The sequence below is a fragment of the Stegodyphus dumicola genome, chromosome 4 (assembly GCF_044657685.1).
Source record: "Stegodyphus dumicola isolate Sdum_Otavi_A_Nest chromosome 4, ASM4465768v1".
Taxonomy (NCBI): Eukaryota; Metazoa; Arthropoda; class Arachnida; order Araneae; family Eresidae; genus Stegodyphus; species Stegodyphus dumicola.
Window position 1 is genome coordinate 233820179 of NC_140771.1, and position 27061 is coordinate 233847239.

The window sequence follows — 27061 nt, forward strand, 5'->3', positions numbered from 1 at the left end:
GTTTCTCTAATTCTGAACTAACTGGCGAGAACCTCGTTTACACAAAAAAATCTTATGTAACAATTTGTATACTAAAATTCTGTTGCTCGTTTTAACTCTCTCTTCTTACAGCAACTTTTCCTGGACTTCATCAATCAATCTTGGTCTTTCCTTCCAGCATCTGGAAGGAATAAGTATCAGTATCTTTCTACATACATCATAATTTACACTTTCTTGACACAATAAATTTTTGTTTTTAAACGATTCGTTTTTCTTAGTTATTGCTTACTTCACATTCATTCAATTTTTCAAGCATTAATTTAACTTTACCCTGGCTCTCCACCGTGTGTGGTGTCAAACGGGAATATTCGTGTTTTAGTCTTACAACACTTCCCCTAACCACCATGATTTGTTAGAATTCAACGACCAAATAGACACACCTTACTCGACATTCTACAACTCAATGAGCTACTTTAATATTCTTAAAAATTCAAATGTAGGTGGAGAACCCTACAAAACACATTCATTCTAACTTCCCCCTCATTCATCTTTAAACATGCAGGCTTTCGCTCTAAAGCATGACTTTATCTACAATTTAATACTTAAATTTTGACTTCATTGCTTTTAAGCATTCACTTTTAGCATCTACAATTTTATGCTTCTAGACTAAATTCTTTACATAACATTCAAGTATTTACGTACATTTACAAAATTTTAATACATATGATTTTTACAATTTACCATAAAATGAATAAGAGAAAATAAATTTTTACTTTACTCATTCTTCGCCAAGCTGGCGGCACTGAAACTAAAATTCTTATTAATACAAGAATAAAGTTATTTTTATCTTCAGCCAAATTTTGGCTTTAACATAACAGAATTAGTCTTTTGACCAACAGAAAATGCTTGTTTTTAGCTTTTACACTTAAAGAAAATAATACTTTTGCCTTAGCTAAATAAAGTAAAACAAAACTAAGTCTCAACGAGACATATTGACTTTCGTCAAAACACAGAACTTCGTACTTATGCATAACATTTCGGAACAAAAGAGAAAAAAAAAAATTATAGAAGGTTTTAACTTATCTTTGAGTTTTCGATGCTTGAAACTCCGTCATTCGTTTTTGGGAAAATTGGTCCCAAGTTAGAGGTTTCATGGATGTTAATCTTCTCCTTACTGCCCTCCGAGTGTCGTCCACATTACTTTTTCTTTTGCGTCCTCTACATGCTGGCCTCTTGGCAGAGTAATCGTCTGGTGGTTGGCATTCCCGTTTTTCCCTGGGACGGCTGGTCTTGACGTCCTCCGGTCTGGAGTCCTTCTTGAATTTCTTCTGTTCCTCGTATTTTTGTGCCTCCTGTTGCCGTTTCAGTTTCCGGAACGGCGGCCTTGCTGGCACCTGACTCTGTGGCCGTGTGCGCGTTCTCCTTGATATATAATTTCTCCTGCAATCCTTTGTAGGTGGTGTTTTTCTCTTTACCACGGTTTCTTTACCCGGTGCATCTGTATTTTTGTTTTTCTTACACGCTGGAGTCTGAAAGTTATTTTTTCTTTTTGATACCGACGTCCGGGTTGTAGAAGGGCTAGGTCTCTCTTCAGTTCTCTGTTTCTTGGGTGGTGGAATAGTTGTTATCTCTGGACCTTCTATTTCGTTTAGACTTGAGTCCTGCAAGAAACTTTTAAAGATTTCAAAATCATTTGGATTATAGTATTTTTTCACCTGGTCGGGACTTGCTTTACAGATTTCCCCTCTCTCGTTTTTAAGATATAATACTACTCCTTTGATTTCCTGAATTACATAGGGGCCTTCAAACTTTGGAGCTAGCTTTGCCATAAAATTGTCTGGGGCACTTGATAAAGAAAATTTCCGCTTCAATACTTTATCCCCAACTTTAAAATCTGCTTCACGGCGTTTTCTATCATAATAAAGTTTCTGCCTATTTCTTGCCGTATCCGAGGTTTTAAGCGCCTGATCAATCAACTTTTGCACATCTTGTTGTTTAAACTCCTGCTCTCTTTGTTGCACAAAGAATAACTTATCTAAAGGCGTAATTAACTTTCTGCCTAAAAATAATTCTGCTGGAGTTTTTCCCGTAGTATCATGATGTGCCGTTCTTAAAGCATAAGCTAATTCATTTATGTAGCCATCCCAGCGCTTGTGATGTGTGCTCACGTAACTGAGAATTATTTTTACAATGTTTTTATTAACTCTTTCTGCTATGTTAGCCTGTGGTCTATACGGAACCATTTTGATATGGCGTATGCCAAGTCCATTGCATATGTTTTCAAATATTTGACTAATGAATTGTTTTCCGTTATCGCTAATGACTTTTATCGGTGCACCGTATTTTAAAATGTATCTGTGTAAGAATGCATCTGCGACTGTTTTGGCTGACGCGCGTTTAAGTGGAACAATTTCTGTCCATTTTGAAAAATGATCTACTATTACTAAAAGAAAACGATTTTTATTTAACTCGCTCTGGGGAAAGGGACCAAGAAGATCTATGCCTAAAATTTCATTCGGAAATGTAGCGCGAATGCTATTTAAGTACCCGGCCGGGCTATAATTAATATCATTTATTAACTGACATTGATTGCAGGACCTGACATACGCCGTTACTATTTTGTATAATTGCGGGAAATATACCGCCTCGCGTACCCTTTTTAAAGTCTTTCTGACCCCTAAATGGCCCGCTGTTTTTGCTTCGTGCAACTCCTTCAAAATGCTTAATCGAAGCGAGGCCAGGATGACTGGCTTATACTCAAGATTTTCGTTTGTTGTTTTCGTATAAAATAATAAATTATCTATTATTTCATAGTTTTTTGCTCTATTCCTTATCGCATCGATATCTGTGTGCTCAAAGCTTTCGGGGTCTTTCAAATAAGCATAGATATTTCCAAATTCAGGATCAGCTTTCAGTTCAGTAATAACCGTATCTCTAGAATCTAAAATTTTTGAAGTCAACGCAGCGCATTTAAGTTCATTTCCTTCATCGTCCAGTTTTATACGAGAAAGTGCGTCAGCTACATTGTTTTCCTTACCCGGTTTATATTTTATTGTGATATTATATTCTTGGAGTTTTAAAGCCCATCTTATTAACCTGGGCGTTAGGTTTTTCCCCGAGTAAAGTCTACCAACAGCCGCATGATCCGAAAAGACTGTTACTGGCGATTTGCCGAAATAAACTCGAAATTTGTGTACAGCCATTAATACGGCTAATGTTTCTCTTTCTGTAGCTGTATAATTCCTTTGTGTCTGATTCAATGTTTTACTAAAAAATGCCAGAGGATGGTTATTTTGCATAAGAACCGCACCCACCGCATAGTCTGACGCATCTGCTGCAATTTCCAGGTTTTCGTCCCCCTCCGGGAATTTTAAAACAGGGGCATTAATTAGCGCTTCTTTTAATCTTTCAAATGATGTGTTAGCTTCCGCTGTCCATGTAAATTTACCCCTTTTTCTTTTGATTACTAAGAGTGGTTCAACAATATTAGCGAAATCTTTTATGAAAGATCGATAGTAAGAACATAACCCAAGGAAAGAAGAAAGTTTCTTGGCGGTGTTGGGCGGTGGGAAATTCTTAATAGCTTTTATTTTTGAATCTTGCGTTTCTATACCCTTTTGCGAAATTTTATAACCGAGATATTTAAGTTCTTTAGTTGCGAACTTGCATTTTGAGGCGTTAATTGTAAGACCGGCCTCTTTTAATAATTTAAAAACTTGTTCTAGATCATTAATGTGTTGTTCCAACGTACTACTCGTTATAATTATATCATCTAGATAAATTAAAGTTGATTCCCTAGGACAGGCTTTAGAACAATGTCCATAGCTCTCTGGAATGTTGATGGGGCCCCACACAACCCAAAAGGCATGCGTAAAAATGCATAAGTGCCCGATTTTGTTATAAACGCGGTTTTATGTATATCTTCGGGTCTCATAGCTATTTGATAGTAGCCAGACGTTAAGTCCAAAGTAGACATATATCTTGTCGATTTGATCTGTCTAATGATCTCGTCTATAACCGGCAAAGGGTAAACTGGAAATTTGGTAATACTATTTAGTTTTCTGTAATCAATAGCAAACCTCCAAGCCCTTTTATCCGAAGGAGGAAACTCGTTCTTTTTCCTACATAGTACGACTGGACTCGCGTACTCACTATTTATGGGCGTTATTATTTTATTCTTTAACATCTCCTGAATATGTTCTTCGATGATTACGTCTTTTTGTTTGTCATACCGATAAGGTTTAGTCCTACAAGGTTTTTCGGCATTTAATTGAATCTTGTGCGTAACTATTTGGCAGTTTCCTGGTTTTTCTGAAAACAAATGAGAAATATTACTCACCACTTGCTGTATTGCTTTACTTTCATGGTCATTCAGATGGCTAAGGTCCAATTGCGGTGTCTCCACAGGTTCCACCACCCTCTGGTCCATCTCCAACACCACGGAACTATCTTGAAAATTTAATTTGGCCCTCGCGGCCCTTAAAAACTCCATACCTAAAATAAGAGAATGTTGCAGATCTTTCACTACAAAAATTAATACTTTGAGACTTTCCTCTTTTACCTGTAAGTTTAATGATAATTTCCCGATGCAGTGACATGTTTTTCCTTGTGCCGCTATAATTTCCGTATTTTTGGTTTTAAATAATCGTACCCTATAAAAATTCTTTTTGAAGAAATTTTCACTCATAAAATTTCCTTCTGCTCCTGTATCGATGAGGGCTTCTACTGGTACATCGCCAACCAGGACTTGTATAATTGGTAGCTGTGAGTTTTTTACAATGACCATATTTAAATGTCTATTTGAGGGGTTTTTTTAAAACTTCCGGGGTCTGGACCCTCCCCTTCACAGGCCCCTCTACTCGTTTAAAGCTTTCCTTTCAATCTGTGTCTTCTGGGTATGCGGATGTTTATTTTCAAATTTTCTTTTTGGGCCTTGACCTTCAAGTTTCGATGCGTTAGCTTGATAGTTCTTTCCCCCATAAGAGCGATTTCCATTTCTGGTTTCCTCATTTGAAGATTTCCTTCGGGTACTTTGAGAATATGTTTCCCCTCTCGCTTTTTCCGCTATTCTGCGATTTTGAAACTTCACCGCCAATTCGAAGAGTTCCTGCAATGTGCTTGGGTTTCTAATTTCAAAGTAGTCTTGAACAGCGGGTAACAATCTTGGTAATATTATTTCAATAATCTCCGCATCGGGTTTCTTTCCATACAGCATATCCGTTAGCTTGATTTTTGGTAGAATAAAGTCCGTCAATTCTGCTATATCCCGTTGATAGAAACTATATAGTTCGGCTTCCAGCCGTGCGCGATCTTTCACTATGGGGAAGGTCTTTACTAACGATTTTTTGAAATTTTCAAATATATATGTCTGGCTTCCAAATTCCCCTAATAAAAATTTGCCTATATTTTTCCACCATAGCGCGGCCTGTCCTGTTAGTGCTGATGTGGCGATGGTAACTTTTTGTCTTTCAGGAACAGGGTAGAGCTGAAAGTGGTTTTCTAGAGCTTCTAGAAATACCGCCACCGAATTTTTTCCGTCGAAATGGACATTTGGCTTGATTGACGCTCTCAAAGTCTGGACCAGGTATCCAAATCCTTCCAACTGAGTTGTCATTTCTTGGTGTTGTCCAGCGGCTTCCATCCAATTTTCGGCCATTTCAGTTCGAGAATTGTTCGGGCGCCAATGTAACGTTGCGCGCCTCCAACTTGCACGCAACCAAGAGGTGACTGTGAAAACTGGATAAAATACAGAGTCTTGTGAAGAGTTTAAGTCCCTTTTTATTCAACGTAAAAATTACAATTGCGTGCTCTTGATGCTCACAGACTGCGCCAACTCGGCGGTCAAATAAAAATAATAACCTGAAAAGAAACTAAAGACAAGACTCTAACTACGAGGCTCTCTAAAATAACTAACTCACCGCGTTTTACAATACCGCTGCTAATTCAGCAGACTTGAAGCTCACTTGAACGATTATCACTACTTCCCGCCAAGCACATAGGCCGAAACGCGGGGTTCTTCAATTTCTCGCTAACTACCTCCGCGCTCGTGAAGTAAGAATCTCACACCCCGAACTCGTTTCCTTCCTATTTAAATCAGAATACTTCCACTGATAATTTGAATCCTTGCGCGTTCTACTAAAATTTACATATTCTGGCATTGGCAGTTCCAGGGGAAAGTAAGGCTTGACAGGAAAGATAGTTTAAACTTAAAATAAATGTTAGTTAAAATAAATATAAACCCTACAAGCTAATAAGCACTTAGAAACAATTTTGCTGCTAAAGTGCAGAATCTCCCACTTATTTGTTTGGCGCTTTTTACAAGAGTAAGAAGAATTGTATTTTTGTCAATTTTCTTTGACTTTTTAAGTGAAAATAGGTCGACGTGTACATGGAATTCTTAAAAACGCGGCAAGCAGTGGGCGATTCTACACTTTCTCCCAATTTCACACCTAGAAGATTAGGTGCAAATTTAAATGCAAATATACATATTTAAATGCATATACACATGCAAAAGTGCTTAATCACGATGATTGTTAAGCACTTTTGTTCCATAAAAGTTCTAGCATAAGCGTAATTCGGCTAGTAGATTGTAGAAAAAAAATGTTGAGGAAAAAAAAAAAAAAAACTTGTGAAAACAAAATGGTGTCTAACAAACAAACAAACAAACAAACAAAAAAAAAAAAAAAAAAAAAAAAAAAAAAACACTAGCAGTTTGCTGTAGCAGGGCCGGTTGCCAAAGTTTCGCCAAGTTACCATAATCCGAAGATGATTCACCCTTATTTTTATTAAAAATATGATACTTACGGAAAATCCCATCGACCATTTTTGCCTATTAAAGAAAAGACACCAAAATACGCGATTTTTCGCCAAAAATGAAAAAGTCTTCTTCAAACATGCTGGGTTTGGTGTAATCTTGATTACATGTGTTAGTTATTATTCTTGAGTAAAGACTCCTTTTTCCCCCTCTATCACGCACTTTTGAAAAAAAAAAAAAGATTAAAATTTGGGACCTGCCTACTATAGAAGAGCATACTGTTGAATATTTCCAAAGTTATGGAAAATTTCATTATATTCATTCTTATTTTATTTATTATTATTATTATATTCATTCTTATTTATCCTTTATAATAATGAGTTTGAAAGAAACAAAAATATAAATGTATGGACAACACACACAAAAAAATTAATTTACTGCAACCTCTATGTAATAAATTTCTTCACCGTCACTGTTCAGTATAATCAACCGAGAATGTTTTTTGGTGGCCTGATATCATCTTCACTTTCAGAACTTTTTCTTCATTTAAAGTTCCTGCATTTTCTTCCTTCTCTAAAAATTTTTAAAATTTTACTTTGCTTGCTGGTTCTTACCAGGTCACAGTAAATTTCTCGGTATGGAGCTGGACAGTTCTGAAGTTTTCAGCTTCTTTCAGCAGAAGGGTTTGCATTCAAGAAAAATGACCAAAATTTTCAGCTAACATTAGGCCTTCTTTTAATTTTTTTTTAATGTTAAATAATTAACTGTACAACCTTCATCAGTGCTAGTGTCCTCAGAATCAATTTGATTTACAGCATCGGATCTGCTTCGTCAGCTCCATCCATCAAATAAACTTCGTCAGCTTCTTCTTCCATTAATAAACCTTGAACGTGCTCAATACTCATATCCACAAAAGCCTTCAACCCCGATTGATTTTAGAAGTTTTAATATGCCCCCAGTTTCATTTTCTGACAATTCACATGTTTCCTATTTCAACTGAAGAGGGCCATATCTTCTTCCAACATGCCTTTAACGTTGATGTTTTCAGTTAAGTAATGAAGATATAAAGTCAATATAATGCTTGATTGAACATTTCTTCCTAGCTTCCTTTACATTAATCCTAATGGTTAGAGCAATGAAGTAATGTAAGGAGGTAGAAACAGTATGTTGAGGTTGTGATGGTTCAAATCTTGGGGGAGGAGGTGACATGGAGCACTTTCTAACAGTAATAGTGGCTTGAAGCTAAAACTTTTCTGCCTTAAATAACGTTCAATGTTTGGCATAAAATAATTTAAAAACCAATCTTTAAATAAATTTCCAGTTACCCAAGCTCTTGGATTTGCTTTCCAGAATATCTGTAGGGTGTTTTTAAATTAACAAAGTAGATGTAATAATAATACATTAAACACTATTAATTTTTAAACATGAGTCTTTTTCTTAAAAGACAAACTGCTAAATAAATACATTTCTTCCTATGTAATACAACTTCATAGAATCAATTGTCTATATGTTATTTTTTAATATAATTTCACAGAACGGACATTTCTGAAATGCATCAAAAACTGGACTATAAATGTATAATAATTATAATGAAACTTCCTTAAGATGGTCACTTACTATTCCAGATAATATGAATATTCTGTGGAAATAATCATCTTGCAGAACATTACTAATGGTGATATTAAAAACCATTGGTGAATTTAATTTAATCTTTCAAAAACATTGATCTTTTCCAAAAATGATTCTATGACAGGTTTCACTTCGATTACTTTTGAAAAATATCTTTCTTAGGTTCATTTTAAAAATGTATCCACACAAAAGTTGTCTTATGTTTATTCCAAAATATAAGCAATGCAATATTATGAAAATATAAGCAATGCAATGAATTATTAAGCACTACCTTCCTCATACATAACAGCTTATTACCATTACTTAAAGACATAGACACACTGGCCAATGAATTAAAAAACCAAGATCAATATTTTATTGAACCACTTTTTGCATGAATAACTGCTCTGATTCCTTTGGGTATCAAGTCTACTGGATTCTAGAGTGCATTTGCATCCATAAAATATCATGCATTAGCTATGCAGCTTTCTAGATCTTGTGAATTAAATGGAAGAGGAGAGTGCTGTCAGATGCATCTTTCCACCCTATCCCACACATTTTCTATGGGATTAAGATCTCGGCTGTGTGGAAGAGAAGGTGTTGGAAGTCGGACTGATGTTCAGTGAACCAATTTGAGCACTTGTAGTTGTATTATCATCCATGAAGTATCCGTCGCCATCAAGGTAAAAATGCAACACTGCAGGGTGAACTCAAACTGTCAGTATATCTAGATATCTCATGGCTGTTTGTTTACCCTTGAGGAACACCAGGGCACCACTTCCACGCCCTAAAACATGCCTTAACACCAGGGCACCACCACGCCCTAAAACAAATTTTTGGCACATTCAATTACAAAGATAATTCTATACACATAGAATTAATATTTGCTCTCAAAGGTAGTGCTTATAATGATATACAAATAGCACAAATTTGACTAATGGCAAAATCTATTCTGGACAAAATAACAACTTTTAGAATAATTTTGTCTGCTCATACATATTTGAAAGCATTTCAATATGCTGAGACAGTAACGGAATATTTGCAGACTAAAGTATTAGATTACATCCTAGTATAAATAATATTCATCCTAGCATATGAATAAAGTGTTGTTGCTCTCAAAGGTAGTGCTTGCAATGATATACAAATAGCACAAATTTGATTAATGGCAAAATCTCTTTAAAAGCAATTTCTAGAAACTTTGATTTAATATTTTAACGCATCAAAATCATTTGCAACGAATTGCAGCAATAAACTAGAAATGCTGGGTTGTAGTAGAATTATAGAAGAACTACTTGCTAGAAGATGCCGAAAAGTGAAGCAAATGGATGACAAAGAATCACCTGGCTATAATTTCAATTGCCCTATCAAACAATTCAAGTTGCCGTCTTTAATTTGATAATGGATAACACCATTTCATCGATGGAAAGTAGGTTTAATTGCATATATATATGAATAATGTATTACTTTTTGTAAAGGTACATTTTTATTTTATAATTTTTTTTAATGATGATGATGGAAAGTAGCTTTAATTGCATATATATATATATATGATTAAAGTGTTATTTTCTTGCAAAGGTATATTTTTATTTTATAAAATTATTTTTTTTTATGATGATGACGATAACTTATATGTATAATGGCGTTTCATATGGGGCCTTAGGGCGGATGTATTTTATGTTGCCAGTGCCGATTTCTTTGGCCAATCCACCATTGCAATCAATCTAAATACATCATTAGATAGATGGAAGAGATTATTAGCAAACACAGATACGAGAAAAAAAAAAAAAAAAAAAACGTTTACACTGGACAGAGTACATGAATAGTATTGCATCAAAAATAATCAAAGCTCCATGCACATAAGCAACCAAATGTGAGTGGCAAGGTCATTTGGTAGATAGCGTGTTCGATTGGTGTTTGCTATATTTTATTTAGACTAGCTAGTGGTGGTGTGATTTTTAGAAATTTGGCATGTGCAGTAAGATTGTGTACCAACAGAAGTTACCGTAAAGCAGCATAACGGAATACAGGATTTAGAAGCAAGCAATATTTGTATGATTGACGTAATTGTTAATAGACAGTCAAGATTTATTCTAGCATCCATATATATTCATCAAACTCAGGCAATCTGAAGATGTTTTTGTTTAGTGCACTAGTGAAATATTTCGACACTAACTTATTGATCAATGAAGAGTTTACTGTAGATACATGTTATTACAATGTAAATTTACACGTAGATGTCAAACAAAATGAAAAGGTATTTGATTTTATGAAGCATCACTTTAATCATAATATGGTGCCAATTAACTATCCAAATACACTTGGCAATCAATTTATAGATTTAACATTTACTAGGAATATAGCTGCAGACATCTTAAAATTATATATCTTATTCTTCACATCATCAACCAATTTTATCAAGTGTTATTTTCAATGAATAAATAAAAAATAAAACAAATTATATGTGTGAAATCTTGTTTGTTTCATTTGTTCTATAACATCCCCACAATTCCATTATTAATCCTATGCTTTAGACACCAGTGGCTCTTTAAACTAAAAGAAAGAGCCTACCATTTACTTTTTTTTTTTTTTTGTGTGTGTGTAGCATCAAACTGCTGTATACATTTGAAGAATGCAAAAACTACATGTTTTACCATCAGTGTTTCTTTCTTTTGAAATTTCATTTATTGACTGCTCTTTTTATGAAATTCCTAAGACACTGCTAGGTTGATCTTTACATTATGGTAACTTGGCGTTTTTTTGGCGACCAACTCTCCTACAGCAACCCTCTATTTTTTTTTCCCCGCCGCCATTTTGTCTTCACGAAGTAAAGACATGTTTCTTTTCTTTTTATCTACTGAACACTTCTTCCAACAATCTACTAGCTGAATTACACTTATGCTAGAAATTTTATCTAACAAAACTGCTTAATCATGACAAATATTCACTGCAAAATTGGGAAAAAGTGCACAATACCATACTCCTTACGCGTTTTTCAAAATAACACATACACATAAACCATGTACACGCCGACTTATTTTTACTTAAAAAAACATCCCAGAATTGCACAAAAATGGCATTGCGCACACTCTTTACTATATCCATGTACACAGCTTTTTTCTCATAAATTAGAAAAATTTCACGAATACATGACAATTTTCTCAATCTCTAAACCCGGTAAAAAGAACATATATGAAATTACCAGATCGCGAAAAAGTATTTACCCTTTCCAAATATGAACATTTCCACATATAAAATAAATAAAATATCCAAAAACTTTTACCTCTAAATCATCTATTACATTATACACGTCACCAACGAATTCATACCGCAAGCATTACAAATACTTAGTATCAAATATTTAAATTATTTCCATGCACGTTTACTTCAACTTAAACGTATACCAAATTCCTACAAACATAAAATTCACAAAATAACTATCATTTAATTAAAATATCACTAAACCATGTACACGCCAACTTATTTTTACTTAAAAGCATCCCAGAATTGCACAAAAATGGCATTGCGCACACTCTTCACTATATCCATGTACACTGCTTTTTTCTCATAAATTAGAAAAATTTCACGAAAATACATGACAATTTTCTCAATCTTTAAACCCGGTAAAAGAACATATATGAAATTACCTGATCGCGAAAAAGTAATGAACATTTCCACATATAAAATAAATAAAATATCCAAAAACTTTTACCTCTAAATCATCTATTACATTATACACATCACCAACGAATTCATACCGCAACCATTACAAATACTTAGTGTCAGATATTTAAATTATTTCCATGCACGTTTACTTCAACTAAAACGTATACGAAATTTCTACAAACATAAAATTCACAAAATAACTATCATTTAATTAAAATATAATTAAATTCAAAAACACTACTTAAAATATAAATGAGCATATACATTAAATTAATACATACATAAATACCCATTTCGAATTCACTTTAGTTACGGCCATGGGATCCAAAAATTCACGAACACTGTTTCACTCAACACAGAATAAAGCCAAATACAAAATTTCCAGATTTTTTCCCGATTTCCCCCTTTTCCGATTAAAGAACCGTAATTCGTCCATTAATATCACATGACATATCCCATGATCTCTCATTTCCCTCACACAAAATAATGCGTAATCGGAACTGAGTACTGCTCACATTATTACCAAAGTGCCAGGTAGTAACCTTTATCGCCTCCAAAATGTCGCCAATCTACCAGTTACCATATTGTAAAGATCAACCACACTGCTATTTTGAAAGTGGCTCTTGCCTTTCCCACATTAGCTAGGCAAAAATTTAATTTCCCTGTGGAGTACCCTGTTCTGAAAAATACCCAATTTAAGCAATATCAGCTCAAATTTGCACCAGTCATTCCAGTAAAAAATTGGAGAAATGCATTTCAATTGATAAAGTAGATTACTGGGGATTAATCCCTGTTTCATGATACGAAGAATTTACAATTGTATTTTGATGTCATGCTTATCAATCATTAGATGTTAAATCACACAGTTTAGTAACCATAAAAAAATATATAATTTACAATTGGTAAAATATGAAAAATAATAATTAATTTTTATACTGCTAAGAGTCATTTGTGAAAAATTACTTTACCAAGATAATGTTAAAATATGACATATATTTTACACTTCCTTTTATTACACACTGTGAAGAGAGGAGAAATCTTCAAAATATACAAGCTAGTTCTTAAGTTTAAAATTAAAATCAAAATTATAATATGACAATCTGATTAACAATAAACAGTTAAATTTTCTTCTTTAAATTCAAATGGTTTCTTCTTTAAATTCAAATTCAAAGGAAACACAAAAACAACATAAAAATTACCTTCTCATTCTCAACACCTAGTTCTTTTTTCATTTGAAGCACTTTATCCTTTAAATTTTCAAGTTTCTGTATAATGTTGAGTTGATGTTTCTCCAAGGCAAGTAATTTAACATCGTCCTACAAAACATATAAAAAATTTCACGATGCAGCTTACAGAATTGCCTACTATTAACAAAGAACCTTTTGGTTGCAGGCATCAATTTACAGTCACCTCCCCAAAAATTATTCAGAGAGCTTTGGAATGGTTTATTGCAAATCTTTCTGGCTATGTTTCTGCGAATTTAACCTTATTTTATTACTCAGAGATGAATTTAACATTTTCAATACATTACAATATCAATTTTAAGATTTGAAAATTACTGTTAAACTAGAACCAATTAAAAGTTTTTCATATTTTAAGGAGCCTAATATTAAAAGATTAATTAATTTATGAATATTCAAGATGTACCCAATTCACAAAATTTGTATATCTAATGAAATAACCAGGGGCAAATATGTAATCAAAAATAACAATAATGATTGAAAAATACGGAGCATTACAGAGTTTAACCTTTTCAGAAACAAGTGCATATGAAACAAATGCGCAATGAATTGCAGATATGTCATTTAATGTTTTTCTTCATTAAATTGGTATGCACTACCTAAAAAAAATTTTTAAGTTTTCCTCTAATCCCAATGTCATCTGACGCGAACAGAAAATTATTTCAGACAAGATCCTTATTCTATAAATATTAACAAAAATTCTGTTTGATAATTAAAAAAAAAAAGGCTTATAATATTAAAAAGTTCACAAAATTATAGGATCAGAAGATACCTCTTCCTTCTCTGCCATTTTCAAAAATACGTTCAGGAAAGCTATTAATAGTTATTCCGAACGCTGGCTAGTTTTCAAGTGCAAATATTTTCTTTTTCTAAGGCACTAAAAAATATTTTTTAAAATTTAAATTCATTAGTACCTGGTCATTAGAATTTATTGTAACTGTATCCTCATACACATTTCTCATTTTATACATTGTAGTTGGAAGCGTTATATCAGGACAATAATCATACAAAGGACTAATTTTATACATTTTCATCGGCCCATTCACACTAAGTGCCATGCTAACTGTGGGAAAGAAATTCTAAAAAACTTCTGCAAGATTCCCTTTCCGAATACCGACGTTACTAAATCTTATGTACTTTTATTATCGTTGCCAATTTTCACAGTTGTATACGAAGTTTCGTATTTGTGCGCTTTGAATGAGAACGGCCCCAAAATTAAAGAAGTTGCAGCTCTCTCAAATTTAGATATGTGTGAAGCTTTTTTTTTTTTTTTTTTTTTTTTTTTTTTTTTTTTTTTTTTTTTGTACCATAAAAAGTTGTATTTATGAAAGTAAACTGTGCTTATGAGTTACTTAAATTTTACCTTAACTTAAAAAAAAAAAAAAAAAAAAAAAAAAAAAAAAAAAAAAAAAGACTGCTCGCATCGTGTGATCCTATTTAAAACATATGATACTTTTTGTATGAACTCAGTGCAAAAGTAAGTCCAATGAACAAACAGTTTTTAGGACAAATATGTAATACTAGTGTAACATAACATAAATATGTAATTATACGTAATACGACAAAAGATTAGCAATTCTAATGGCTGATACCTATCAGTAGTTAGAATTATTATTAGAATGGCCATAGAGAATTGAGAATGGTCTCTTTGCAGCATTATTTAATTTTCTACGATCTACAATCTGGCAACAGCGATGTAAAATGGTATCGTTATAAACTTAGTGTTGTTTCTTATGCTAAGTACTAATATTTTTGGTATTTGGTAAATACCAAATTTCTCTATTATAAATTTTTAGGGGAATAGTTGTTCAAGATCTAAAGATGGACGTGAAATATAATAAGAAACAGTTGATTGCTGTAGATTATCCTGGTACTGTACTTAATGTTGAGAGTATGGAGAAAACATTTGGTGGAAAAAAGGAAATGGTTTCCGTTTTCAGAAGTCCTCCAAAACGTTTGGATTTAAAATTTCGTCCGAATGACCCTTTTTGCAAAAGTGCGCATGGTGATCTGTTTAATACAACTAATATTTTAATGAAAGTTGTAAAACGAACAAGAAAGAAACCAAAAAATGGAATTTCAAATCCTGATGTGCAGTTTAATGTTGAGTTTTTTGGAGTTGCCAGCAGCACATATCAGTTCAAATCGCTAGCTGATTTCCAGGTTCTCCCTGTAACTTTCGACAAGAATAAACAGGCTTTTAAATCGCTAATTCCAGATATAGTACCAACCGAATTACATCCTTCCTCATGGCTTGAACAGGAGGTTGATTTTTTTATTCCACCTCTTTTGTATTCACGATTTGATTTCCCGCAGAATGGATATATTGATATTCAAGCTAAGACGTCAAGGCATCCTGAAGCAAAAGTTGAGTTGCCTCCAAACATAATTGGGAGAAGTAGGAAGAGAAGAGCTGGTTATGCAGTTTTTACAACATTTGAAAGCGCAGACCCTTGTGATGAACCTCAGCCTGAAGCTTTGGAACAGTTACAGATATATCCGTTAGAATTGGAAGTACAAAAAAAACTTCAGGCATTATTTAATAGTGAAAGGCCAATTTGGACACGTAATGCTCTTCTCAGTCTCCTGAAATGTGATCGTGGAAGACTGAAGCATGCACTTCCTTGCACAGCATATTATTTTACAAATGGTCCATGGAGAGCACTTTGGGTAAAATTTGGTTACAATCCACGAAAGGATCCAGCTTCAAAAAGATACCAAATAATGGACTTACGAATATCTCCTAATGTACCAATAGATGACAGTAAAACTAAGCGAAAGCCTACGTATTATTCTTTACCAAATAAGAGCAGTCAGAATCAACAGCGAGTTGCAACCATCAATACAAGTTATTTGATTCCTGCTAGTAAAGATGATGAAATGATGGATGATAACAAGTCCAAATCATATATGTATGAATATTTTCCTGGCAAATTGCCTACTTTAAGGCAGTGCTTTTTTCAGTTATGTGACATTCATTTAGAATCAGTGCAGAAACTTGTTCATCAGAATGATGGGCGAGAAGAAACTTGCCATGAAAAGGATGGCTGGTGTGATCCTGGGGTATTAGAAAAATGTCGAGAATTAATTATCGCAGATATACTAAAAACTGCAAAAAATTTAAAAGAAACTGGAAGTTAATTTAAATATGTGATTGTAATGAATAGTTGTATGTAATTTTTTTTTAATTTACATAATTAATAGTTTGTATATAAGCAAAAATTTCGAAAATATATGTATTTTGGATCGAAGAATGTAATTCGTTATTAAATTTTCTACTTCATGACACTGAAATCACTTTACAGTATATCTACATATATTGTAAATATCAGACTAGCTTTCAAATGTAAGAATAAATGCAACACGATTTATTGAAATCATGTTGTAAACTAAACAGTATTATACAGAACACTAATAATCTTACAGAACTGCTTTAACATATCATAAAATTAATTCAAAACAGATGTGTTCTAATCTTTTGTGTATGTGGTCAAAAGTTCATTTGGTGGTTAAACAAATAGCATATGTTGTTTATTTTGCCAAATTTAAGAATGTTTAACCTTATGTCTGTGCCTGAAGGTTGACAGTAAATTTTATTATTCTTTAGTTTTATTTGTAGTAGTTATTTGTGATAAAAGGAAATAAACATTCCAGATTTCTTGGCTAAAAATTAATGAGAGATTATTACATATAGTAATTCTAATTTCAAAAGGCTTTAAGTATTTATTTTCTTCGTATGCAGTAATATATATAGATATATATGTGTGTAAAATAAAAAACAAATCGCCCACTTATTCGTTTAGCGCTTTTACAAGAGTAAGAATTGGATTTTTGTCAATTTTCTCTGACTTTTTAAGTGAAAATAGGTTGATGTGTACATGGATAAAGTCAAGGAAATGCACAATGCTATTTTTGTGCAATTCTGAGATGCTTTTTTTAAGTGAAAATAGGTTGATGTGTACATGGATTCCTCGTATGTGCAATTCTTTAAAACGAGCCAAGCAGTGGGTGATTCTGCACTTTCCTCTTAAAAACATGTAAATAAAAATTATAATTTAAACTAATGGTAACCCTTTAATTCTTCCTCGTTATTCTAAAAATTGTAATAACTTCTCTGGATTGCATCATTTCCAAATCAGTCCACTTTGTATGGCCTGTGTAATATTGATGACGTAATTCTGAGATCTGAAACCTTTCTCTTAATGGACTGCCATATTGGATAAATGGGCACGTTTCAGATAACCGGCCCTTGGCGATTTTTCGGCTGCCATCTTGGATTGGCGCATTTTTGAAATCCAAGATGGCGGCCAAAATTGTTATCCCTGTCCGAGGGAAAACAATTCTGAACTACCAAACATGCAACATGCAAAGAACAAGACAAAATTTAACTTACCCCAATTTATGCTGACATACTGACGATTATAATATTATAACATAATTAGATATAATGCACAGTTAGCTAGCTCTTCTTTTGCTGCTTCGATGATTTATTTTGCTGTGCATTGTTGTGCTGCTAACTACGCTGTTATTTAAAATGTGATACTCTATATAAAATGGTGGTGTGCATATTGCACTCATGATCATGTTTTATGAGAAATATGGTCTCGATAATTAGTTCGTGTCCAGCAATAGAGATTGTTCAGTTCAGTTATGTCTGTCTACAAGTGTCTCCTTCGAGTGTCATCTTTCTAATTATATATTAAATTTGGTTACAGTAGAGAGAAGGGTACCCCTTGTATTATTGTGAAGTTGTTTCATTTATGGTAGCCTCAGTAGTTGAATGTTATGGAAACTCTATTATGATATAATCAGTTCCATGATTGCAGTAAATTCGTAAGAGCTTGTGTGTTGGTTAGGAAGTATATTGCTTATTTTTGTGGTTTAGATAGTAAAATAGCTGAATGTGGTAAGATTAATTTGAAGTTTCTGTATGATTTGGGAAGAAAGGGAAAAAGAGCATTACTTGACTGGTGGGGGATGTTTCCCTAATCGGCACTTGGCGAAATTGCGGCCTTTTTTTTAGGAAGGAAATGCATATGGTCGAATGGTGCTACAGAGGATATTTTTTATTCTTATTTTGTGAATTTATGTGGCGATGCCTGTATACAGATTCTAGTTCAGATAATTTTAGGAAGTTTTTGGATGCTGTTAAGGAATTTTGTTTGACTGAAGGCATGTTAAGGTAATTGGACATTTCCTTTGTGTAGTGCAAAGATGAATTTCCTTTTTTATGTTATTCCATTGATTGATTTAAAATGCAGTTTATTGAAATTATATATATATATATATATTTTACTTGTTCCTTTGACTTTTTAAGTGAATATAGTTTGATGTGTACATGGACAAAGTTTGTGCAATTCTCTGATGTTTTTTTAATTTAAAATAGGTCGATTAGTACATGGATAAAGTCAAGGGAGTGTGCAATGCCAAGTGAAAATAATCCGATGTGCACATGGATACCAAGTTTGTGCAGTTCTGTGTCTTGTTATTTTGCTTTGTGTAGAAGTGAAAAAACGCCACTACATAAGCCAAAGAATTGCACAAACTCGGTATCAATGTACCGCCAAAAATTGCCAATATAAGCCAAGGGATACCCGTAAATATATTTTTACCTTAAATTCTGTCCAAGTTATAATGCAGAGAGCCATAATCAATCTGTTACAGCTTACTCCAAGTTTTTGTAACAATTGAGTCAATGTGTACCTGTGCTTCATAGGTGTTATCGGTAGAAATTTAGTTAATGCTTTCATGTGCTAATCCTCAAGATATGTATGGCTTCATCATTCTGTGTGCACAACAAAAAATCACCAAGTCATCTACACTGAATCATTCCAAAACAAGTATACTGCAAGTTTAAATATTTTAAGTGAAAATCCATTCTTTGAAATTTAATCCACCATATTCAGTGATTTATTAAGTGCAACATAATTCAACAGCAGTATGAAAATGTGAAAAAAAAAGTGCTGTGAGTGCTTAAAAATGCGACCTAGTACCAGCCATTCAAAATTAATTCAGCGTATCTTCATGGTAAAATGAGGAATGTTATCAGAGTGCCAACATTCCAGTGCCTTGAAGGTCACCAAACTGCATATCTTCATTTGGCTGTTATGCGAATAAATTAGGATCTTTTTTCGCCACTACACGATTAAAATTAATACTTCAACTGTATGGTAGATTATTATTTCCCTTCTGCTTTCTGCAACCATAATGATATTACCAATAATCAGTATCAAGCACTGCTGTATGATTAACAAAAATTATAACTGAAATTTCTCCATGCAAATGCGTTCTCAAGCAAAAATATCCTTGAGCAAACCCAAAAATGCTTCCATAAACATACACAAATTTAATTTTCCAATTTCTGATATCAAGACTGATTTTCCGATAGATTTTTCATTTTTTGAAAAAACAAAATGTGGAAATATAAAGGTTACTAACAAGGAAGTTATTTCCAGAATTCTTAAGGGGTGAAGCCCTAGCTTTTTACGTCAGAGAGTGTGTCGATATCGATAATTGACTAATCCTTATAGACAAATTTAACCCATTTTTCAAGTTCTCAAAATATTACCTTTAATGATTTTTTAACTGTGACTTATTTCAAATTTAACGATATTGACAAGTACTTTAGACAAAAATTACGTTTTGCCTCTACCGTCTTTTTCCGAAAATAAGACATTGTCGTACTTTCTTTTTTGGTCCAAAATACGCGCTAGGGTATATTTTCGGGGAGGGCAAAAATAAAAGTATATTTATATATTTTTTATTTAATATTTATTTTACACAGAATATAGAAATTTAAATTTATTCAGTTACAGTCATGTCATCTTCTTCTGGAACATCGTCATAAATAAAATTCTGAATTATATTCTGATTTTCTTCGAAATCCATTTCCTGTTGAATTATTGGTCCGAATCTCTCATGTCTTGCGATATAGCTATCCTTAAATGAATACTTCTTGTCTAAGTAGCCTGTTCGTCGTGCATTGGAAACATCACTATCAGTTATTTTGTCCCATAAATTTTTTACCCAATTCACAACTTCTTGTAAGCCTGGTTTTACAAAATTACCTCGATGATTTCTCACCATTCTGTTTTCAATATAGTATTCATTGATTTCCATAGATCCTTGAATGGCTTGTTTATTGCAATGTCAAGTGTCTGGAGGTAATCAGTCATTCCTGCCGGAATCATTATTTGATCAATCTTCCTCTCAGCAAGAAAGTTTTTCATGTCTTTAGTGCGGTGAGTACTGGCTGAATCCCAAACTAGTAAACCTCTATTCTGACCCCTCAACAGTGGTGGCAGCATAAAATCAACCCACTTTCTTATAACTGCTTGGGTGCACAGGCTTTTTCACTTTCAATGATATTCCTGAAATTCCTGAAACACGTGCATCTTCACGTTTTCCACCTCCAGCCACTCTTATTGAGCTGGAGGAGGTTATTCTTTGCTCTACAAGAAGAATTGCGATTGCTTTGCTTTTCTCTCTTTATTATTTTGACATTTAATTTAATAAATATTTTAATTTTTAGTCATTTACTTGCTAAATTTCTCAAAATTCCTACTAGTTTAAATTTTTTTTTAACAATTGACAACATTTGGTTTTATTTTTCGTTTTGAATTTTACTACAGTACAAAGTCCGAAATCCGGACGTCCATTATCTCAAATGATCTAAAATCCGGACATCAAAGTCACAAACTTTTTTTTTTTTTTAAACGCTTCATGCATGCGCATTTGATTTTTCCTTCCATAATAAAACATGCGGAGATTTTCACTTAAAAATTACGATTCTTAATTTCAATTCGGCACTAAATAAAATACCTCATTATGAAAAAAACAATCATGTAAGCATACATTTGTGAGATTAATAATTTGGCTCCGCAGCTGAGTGTGTGCTTGGCATCACATCTCAAACCGAAACATTCACCTATTTTATATCCCTGACGCCGACCTGGGGAGTCATGATTTATTATATTTTGCTTTCATCACCGCATGTTTATCAATACATGACAGCTTCAGTAATAACTCATGCTGTGATGTCTAAACTTTTTTTATATTAGTAATTGAATAACAAGAGTAAGGCAACCTTTTCTGCTAACATTACGCTTGGCAATGATTATAGAATTTTTTAAATGCTCTAAGAAATGTTGACGAGGAACAATTCAACAAAAATTTCTTCTCCTTGATAAGTCTGTCTCCTGTCTGCTCAACAATTACAGTATAAAGTCCGTAATCCGGACGTCCATTATACAGAATGATCTATAATCCGGACCTCAAAGCCACAAACTTTACGCATGCACACGTTGAAAGAAATGTTTAATAAAGTAAACAAATAAATATTAAGCCTTTTTTTTTTTGTAAAATTTGATACCCATTAGATCATAATTGCTCTTTATTTCATAAATTACGGTTTCATATTTTTAATTGATTAATTTCTGCATGCAATCTTACCAGATTTAAATTGATGATCTATAATCCGGAAAAACCCCTAATCCGGAATTGCCGAAGTCCCGACGAGTCCGGATTACGGACTTTGTACTGTATTCACTTATGCAAGTTAATTTGGTCTTAAAATTTCATTAAATATTTTTTTTTTGAGATTAAAATTTTTGGAATATTATATTTTTTCATGGTTTAAATATGTGCACTTAATTTATATATGCTCTTAGAATTAAATGATATAGTAAATTAGTTCACAGCGACAATTGATTTTTTATTTTTGCAATTAAATTTATATTAGCTTTTTACAAATAGAGAATATTTGTTAAATTATATACAGTCAAAAGTCGTTAATCCGAACTCGTCGGGACTTCAGCGATTCCGGATTATAGATCATCAGTTTAAATCTGGTAAGATGGCATGCAGAAATTATAAAATTAAAAATATGAAACCGTAATTTATGAAATAAAGAACAATTATGATCTAAAGGGTATCAAAATTTACAAAAAAAAAGCTTAATATTTATTTGTTTACTTTATTAAACATTTCTTTCAATGTAAGTTGTTTAAGTTGCTTTGTTTTTTATGTGATAATACAGACATAATTTCTTGTTCAGTTATAAACTTCCACTGTTCAAGTCCTATAATTGCTGTTTCGAGAATACCGACTAATTTGTCAGTCGAAATTTTTCATTTTCAATAACCTGTCACTTTCTTCGCTATCGGAAGCCAATTATAATGATGAGGAATTTGATTTAAATCATATCAAAGACGGAGTACATCGAGATGAAATACTACATTTAGTAAGGAATTATAAGCCAAATAAAATAAAAACATCTGCCCTGAAAATAAGGATAGTGCTGACAGATCAACTTCCAATTCATTGCGCGCCGCGGCGTTAAAGATAAACAAAGTTTATATAAACAAATGTTAAAGTTTAGATAAACAAAGGATATGCCTTTATCCATTTTTTGCAGCAATTTCACTTTTTGTTTAATGGACTTCGAAACATACTTTCGCTTTGTAGATCCTTCACATATTAGTAAATATATATCAGAAATTCTATTTGACATAATAGAAAGTTCAAGCTTACTTTTATAAAATTGCTCTAACAGTCTGGAAAAAATAATAAGCCGAATCCAATTCGAAGATTAAGGAACAACGCAATCTGCAACATTAACTGAATTAGATAATTTTAGCTTAGCTTATACCGTCCGTTATACATTAAATGCGCATTCATAAACGTATTTTGCACACACGCATATTCGCAGCCGTAAAGATCTTACATGCGCAGAAAGTTTGCAGCTTTGAGGTCCAGATTATGGGTGTCCGAATTAACGACTTTTGACTGTACATATATGTTACTGTGAAAGACCGAAATTAGAGAATGTCGTCATTCACCGGTGAATGTCAACACATAACAAATACGTTGGTGAAAGACCGAATATTTGGTTATATTCTTGTACATTCGGACCATCACCAGTGTATGTCGACAATCACAGATATTTTGTGGTGGAGGTCGAAAAGAGAAGTCGAGTTCAACAGAGGGGCGACTGTCTGTCGCCAAATCTTTTGCTCTGCTGCGATTGAAGTTATGTAGCATGTATTTGTTATACTCTGGAACACGGTTTATCAGTCTTATGCTAGGTTTGATGATACACGCAACGTTTTCTTAAATTTTGTTTTTTTTCATCCGATACCCAAATTTATGTTGAATGGATACTGCAGTAAATCGTGAACTTTTCATAAACATGAAAAGCTAAATGCATTAATTGCGAGTAAACGAGAAGACAATTGTTTTTATTTTTCATATTTTTAATTGTATAATTTCTGCATGCCATCTATGTTTGGCATTAAACCAAGAAGAGGCATAGCATTGTCTTTCTTGCCTGGCGAACAAATCGCAAATATTGAAACCAAAGAAAAACTCTTAAGGAACTGCTAATACTTTTGAAACCGAAGAACAGCTTGAAGAAACTGTTAATGCTTTTGAAGAAAATCTGAGCAGTCGCCATACCAAAAACCATATTTCAAAGAAAAATATTGAGGAGGACCTGCAACCTACCATGTCTTCATATCAAGCCTGAACTGAACAACACGAGTTAATTTCTATAAAAAGATCGGCTGCGAAAGAGAATCTTTTACTGCTAGCTGCAAGCAACAAAAATGTTACGAATCTCAAGAAAAAAAAAAAAAAAAAATTCTTCTGTTCAAATTAGTGATACCGTACCAATACAAGTCCCTGATGTCGGCCGAAATGTGTTGGAATAAGACTCCGGCTTTTATAAACTAGCAATTAAAAATGACACCTTCAAGCAGCTTTAGACCCGTAATCAGTTTGTAATTTGTAATGAAAAGTTACTTTCTGTACATGAGGTTACTTCTCAAGTAATGTTGCTGAGAGAAGCAGCTGCAGCTAATTCGAGAAGTAGAAAGCAAGGCTATACACGCTGTCACTGGAAGTGTTCCACAACTATATGCAGTTGTAAAAGCAAGAGAATCTTGTGCAGTTCAAAATGTCTTAAAAGTTTGTTGTTGCAATAAATAAGATTTCAATCACATAATAAAGGTTTTTTTTTTTTTTTTTTTGGTAAATTTTGATACCCTTTAGATCATAATTGTTCTTTATTTCATAAATTACGTAAATATTTTTAATTGTATAATTTCTGCATGCCATCTTACCAGATTTAAACTGATGATCTATTACCGGAAATATCCGGAATCGCTGCAAGTCCTGAGGAGTCCGGATTTCGGACTTTCTACTGTATAACTTATAAACGAAGCATTGAAACAAAGTTTAATTCCACTCAGAAAGGGAAGAAAGAATTAGATACTCGGTGCTCTTTACGGTTATTCATTTTTAGCATCAGGTCAATACGAAGGACTGAAACAAAGTACAGTTGCTCACATGCATGCTTACTCACAAACATTAGCAGGCAGAACAGTTGGTGAACTCTTGGTTAGGTCATTATGGTTAGTTAGACTTTCAAACACAACTCAAAGCACCTTTGCGGATTTAAATGGGATTTGAATAAACTAACTGCTGTCACAAATAAAATAAACAACTTAAAATTTATCACTTATTTTAATTCTGAAAGTTTCATAAACATGATTCTCATCAGTACAGAAAGCCTGGAAGTAATTTATGCTTTACCACAAAAATTTTATTGCATCTGTTAATCTATGCAACCTGCATGTTTCTTTTGTCAGTTGGAAAACTCAAAAGGTCATGATAGCTACTGCTACATTAATCACATTGCATTGGCAAACTCTAAAATGCTTTCTTTTCTTATTGGTACTAGTGTAGACATTTCTATGTAATTACAAATGTATGCAACATATAATGATAAAAAGCATTCAACATATGATGTTTGCTCTACAGCAGCAAGATCAGCTCACTTCCTTTCAGTTCTATCTCGTTCCTAGTTTACTTCCCTAGACTGATTAACATATCAGAGATCCATGTTGCATGATACATAACCATCAAAACAAATCAAAATTTCTAAATAAAATGAAAAAATGGAGGAGAAAATGCAGAAATAACAGCAATAATAGCCGATAAAACAGTATTTAGGAATTATTTTTATACACAACAGAAACTCAATTCCATATAAACTGGAATATATAAGAATTATTAAATCATGTGGCTAAAAATAAATTAAATGCATAGCTATAATTTTCGGTTTGCAATTGACCCCTATGAAAATAAAACAGTAACATAAGCAAACATTGTTCTTCCAATTTAGAATACTTCTAAATGGGAAGTTTTGATTTAATTTTCTATGAAATAACATTAGTTTTTCGCATTCTGTCTTTTTTCCAAGTGCTACCAGATTTACTATGATTTTGGTTTAACCATAGGCATAATCTCTAGCATTACCCTAATTAATCAAACCACATTGCATTGAAACAAAAGGGCCACTTGTTTACTCCAAACCTTTATGCTTCGCTCCTAACATTCTTCAAGCTGCTCACTAAGAGTTCGTGTCTCTGATGTCTTGGCTTGATATGACACTCTAAAAACCCATCAATCTAATGTCTTGAGGCATGATATGACACTCTAAAAACCCATCAATCTAATGTCTTGAGGCATGATATGACACTCTAAAAACCTTTCAGTCAATCTGACATGCACGGTTGGAAAAAAAAAAAAAAAAGGGAGGGGGATGATTTTGGCTCTTATAGAAATTTTGATGCCTAAATTCAGTATAGGAGGTGGGGATAATAGATCGTTTCAGTTATTGAATGTAGATTTCAGACTTGTGCTGTAGAAATATAGAATACACTCCAAATAACTATTTTACAATTTTTTGCTTAGTGTAAAAATTTTGAAGCAGTTGCCAAGGCACAATGCATCCTTACGATCAACACATTTACAACATGGCTTTTTATATCTTCATGTACATTTCACATTTTTTTCTTATTATATATATATATATTAATTTTTCAATTTTTATTATTTGATTTGTTTTTGCAAAGATAGCATTATGTTTCTTAAATTTCTAATGTTTATTTCAATTACTTTGAGTTCTATTTCATAATTCCAACTAAGATTACCACTGTTACCTTCGTATTTATTAATTATTGTTCATTGAACGTGAGTTGGTTTGTTCACCTTGAAAAGTCAACTAATTTCCGATCAATAGCGATAAGTACTTGCTCTTAATTTAATTTCTTTTTCAAAGTTTGAAATTTTTTTATTCATGATTTAATTCAAGTCCCCATAAAACATTTTTAATAATTTGCATTTAAGTTACTTTAAAACACAATTTTCGGAATTAAACTTCCTACATATGAGTTCACTCTTTTTTGATACTTCTAATAAATTTATATTAGGAGATAATATAATTAATATTTCTTTAGTAAATAAACCGTTATATATATATATATATTGTTTCAAAAGAAGAAATAGAATAAATAAAAATTTAATTAATTCTTTGCGCCATTGCTACAAGGAATGAAATTTTAATTTTTAACAAACATGCATATACGTAAAAAAGCAAATTTAAAGTTAAAATAATGTGCAAACATATAAAAGATTTAATTTTCGAACTAATTTACAATATCATTTAAATTCAGATAGCATAAGTAAATCAAGTGCAAAACCAAACCATGAAAATAAATTCACCAATTTAGCAAATTAAAATTAATCTAAAAATTTTTTTAAAAAATGCATAAGTGAATGACTGTTGAGCAGGCAGGAGACAGACTTATCAAGGGGAAGTTGCCTCCAAACCTAACTCTTCAATCATTCAATTCATGTTTCGTCATTCATGCATGCAAGGGTAAAAGTCAAAACCAAAAGTGAATGCATAGTGAAGTATGTCTAAAAAGAAATACCAACTAAGTGGTACCTTGAGTAATTAGCAATTAAAAAT

General features: G+C 32.8%; 2 protein-coding genes across 3 annotated transcripts in view; one reads left to right on the forward strand and one right to left on the reverse strand.

Moving 5' to 3' along the window:
• The window catches only part of AIMP2 (aaRS-interacting multifunctional protein 2), a 32636-nt gene extending 18212 nt beyond the window's left edge, over window positions 1-14424 (reverse strand). The window contains exons 1-2 of one of the 2 annotated variants that reach the window (XM_035354708.2): window positions 14160-14424; window positions 13204-13320 (exon numbers count right to left, since the gene is read on the reverse strand). In XM_035354708.2, the coding sequence (XP_035210599.1) occupies window positions 13204-13320; window positions 14160-14303 (261 nt within the window). In that variant the 5' untranslated portion in view covers window positions 14304-14424. Of the gene's footprint in view, window positions 1-13203; window positions 13321-14017; window positions 14051-14159 lie in introns of those variants that run through there. The other variant, XM_085816074.1, reaches the window with a different exon arrangement.
• A 302-nt stretch (window positions 14425-14726) lies between these two features.
• l(2)37Cd (general transcription factor IIIC subunit l(2)37Cd) lies at window positions 14727-16851 on the forward strand. The gene has a single exon (XM_035354718.2). It carries the CDS (start codon window positions 15067-15069, stop codon window positions 16384-16386), a length of 1320 nt encoding a protein of 439 aa, XP_035210609.1. The 5' UTR covers window positions 14727-15066; the 3' UTR covers window positions 16387-16851.
• The last annotated feature ends 10210 nt before the right edge of the window (window positions 16852-27061 follow it).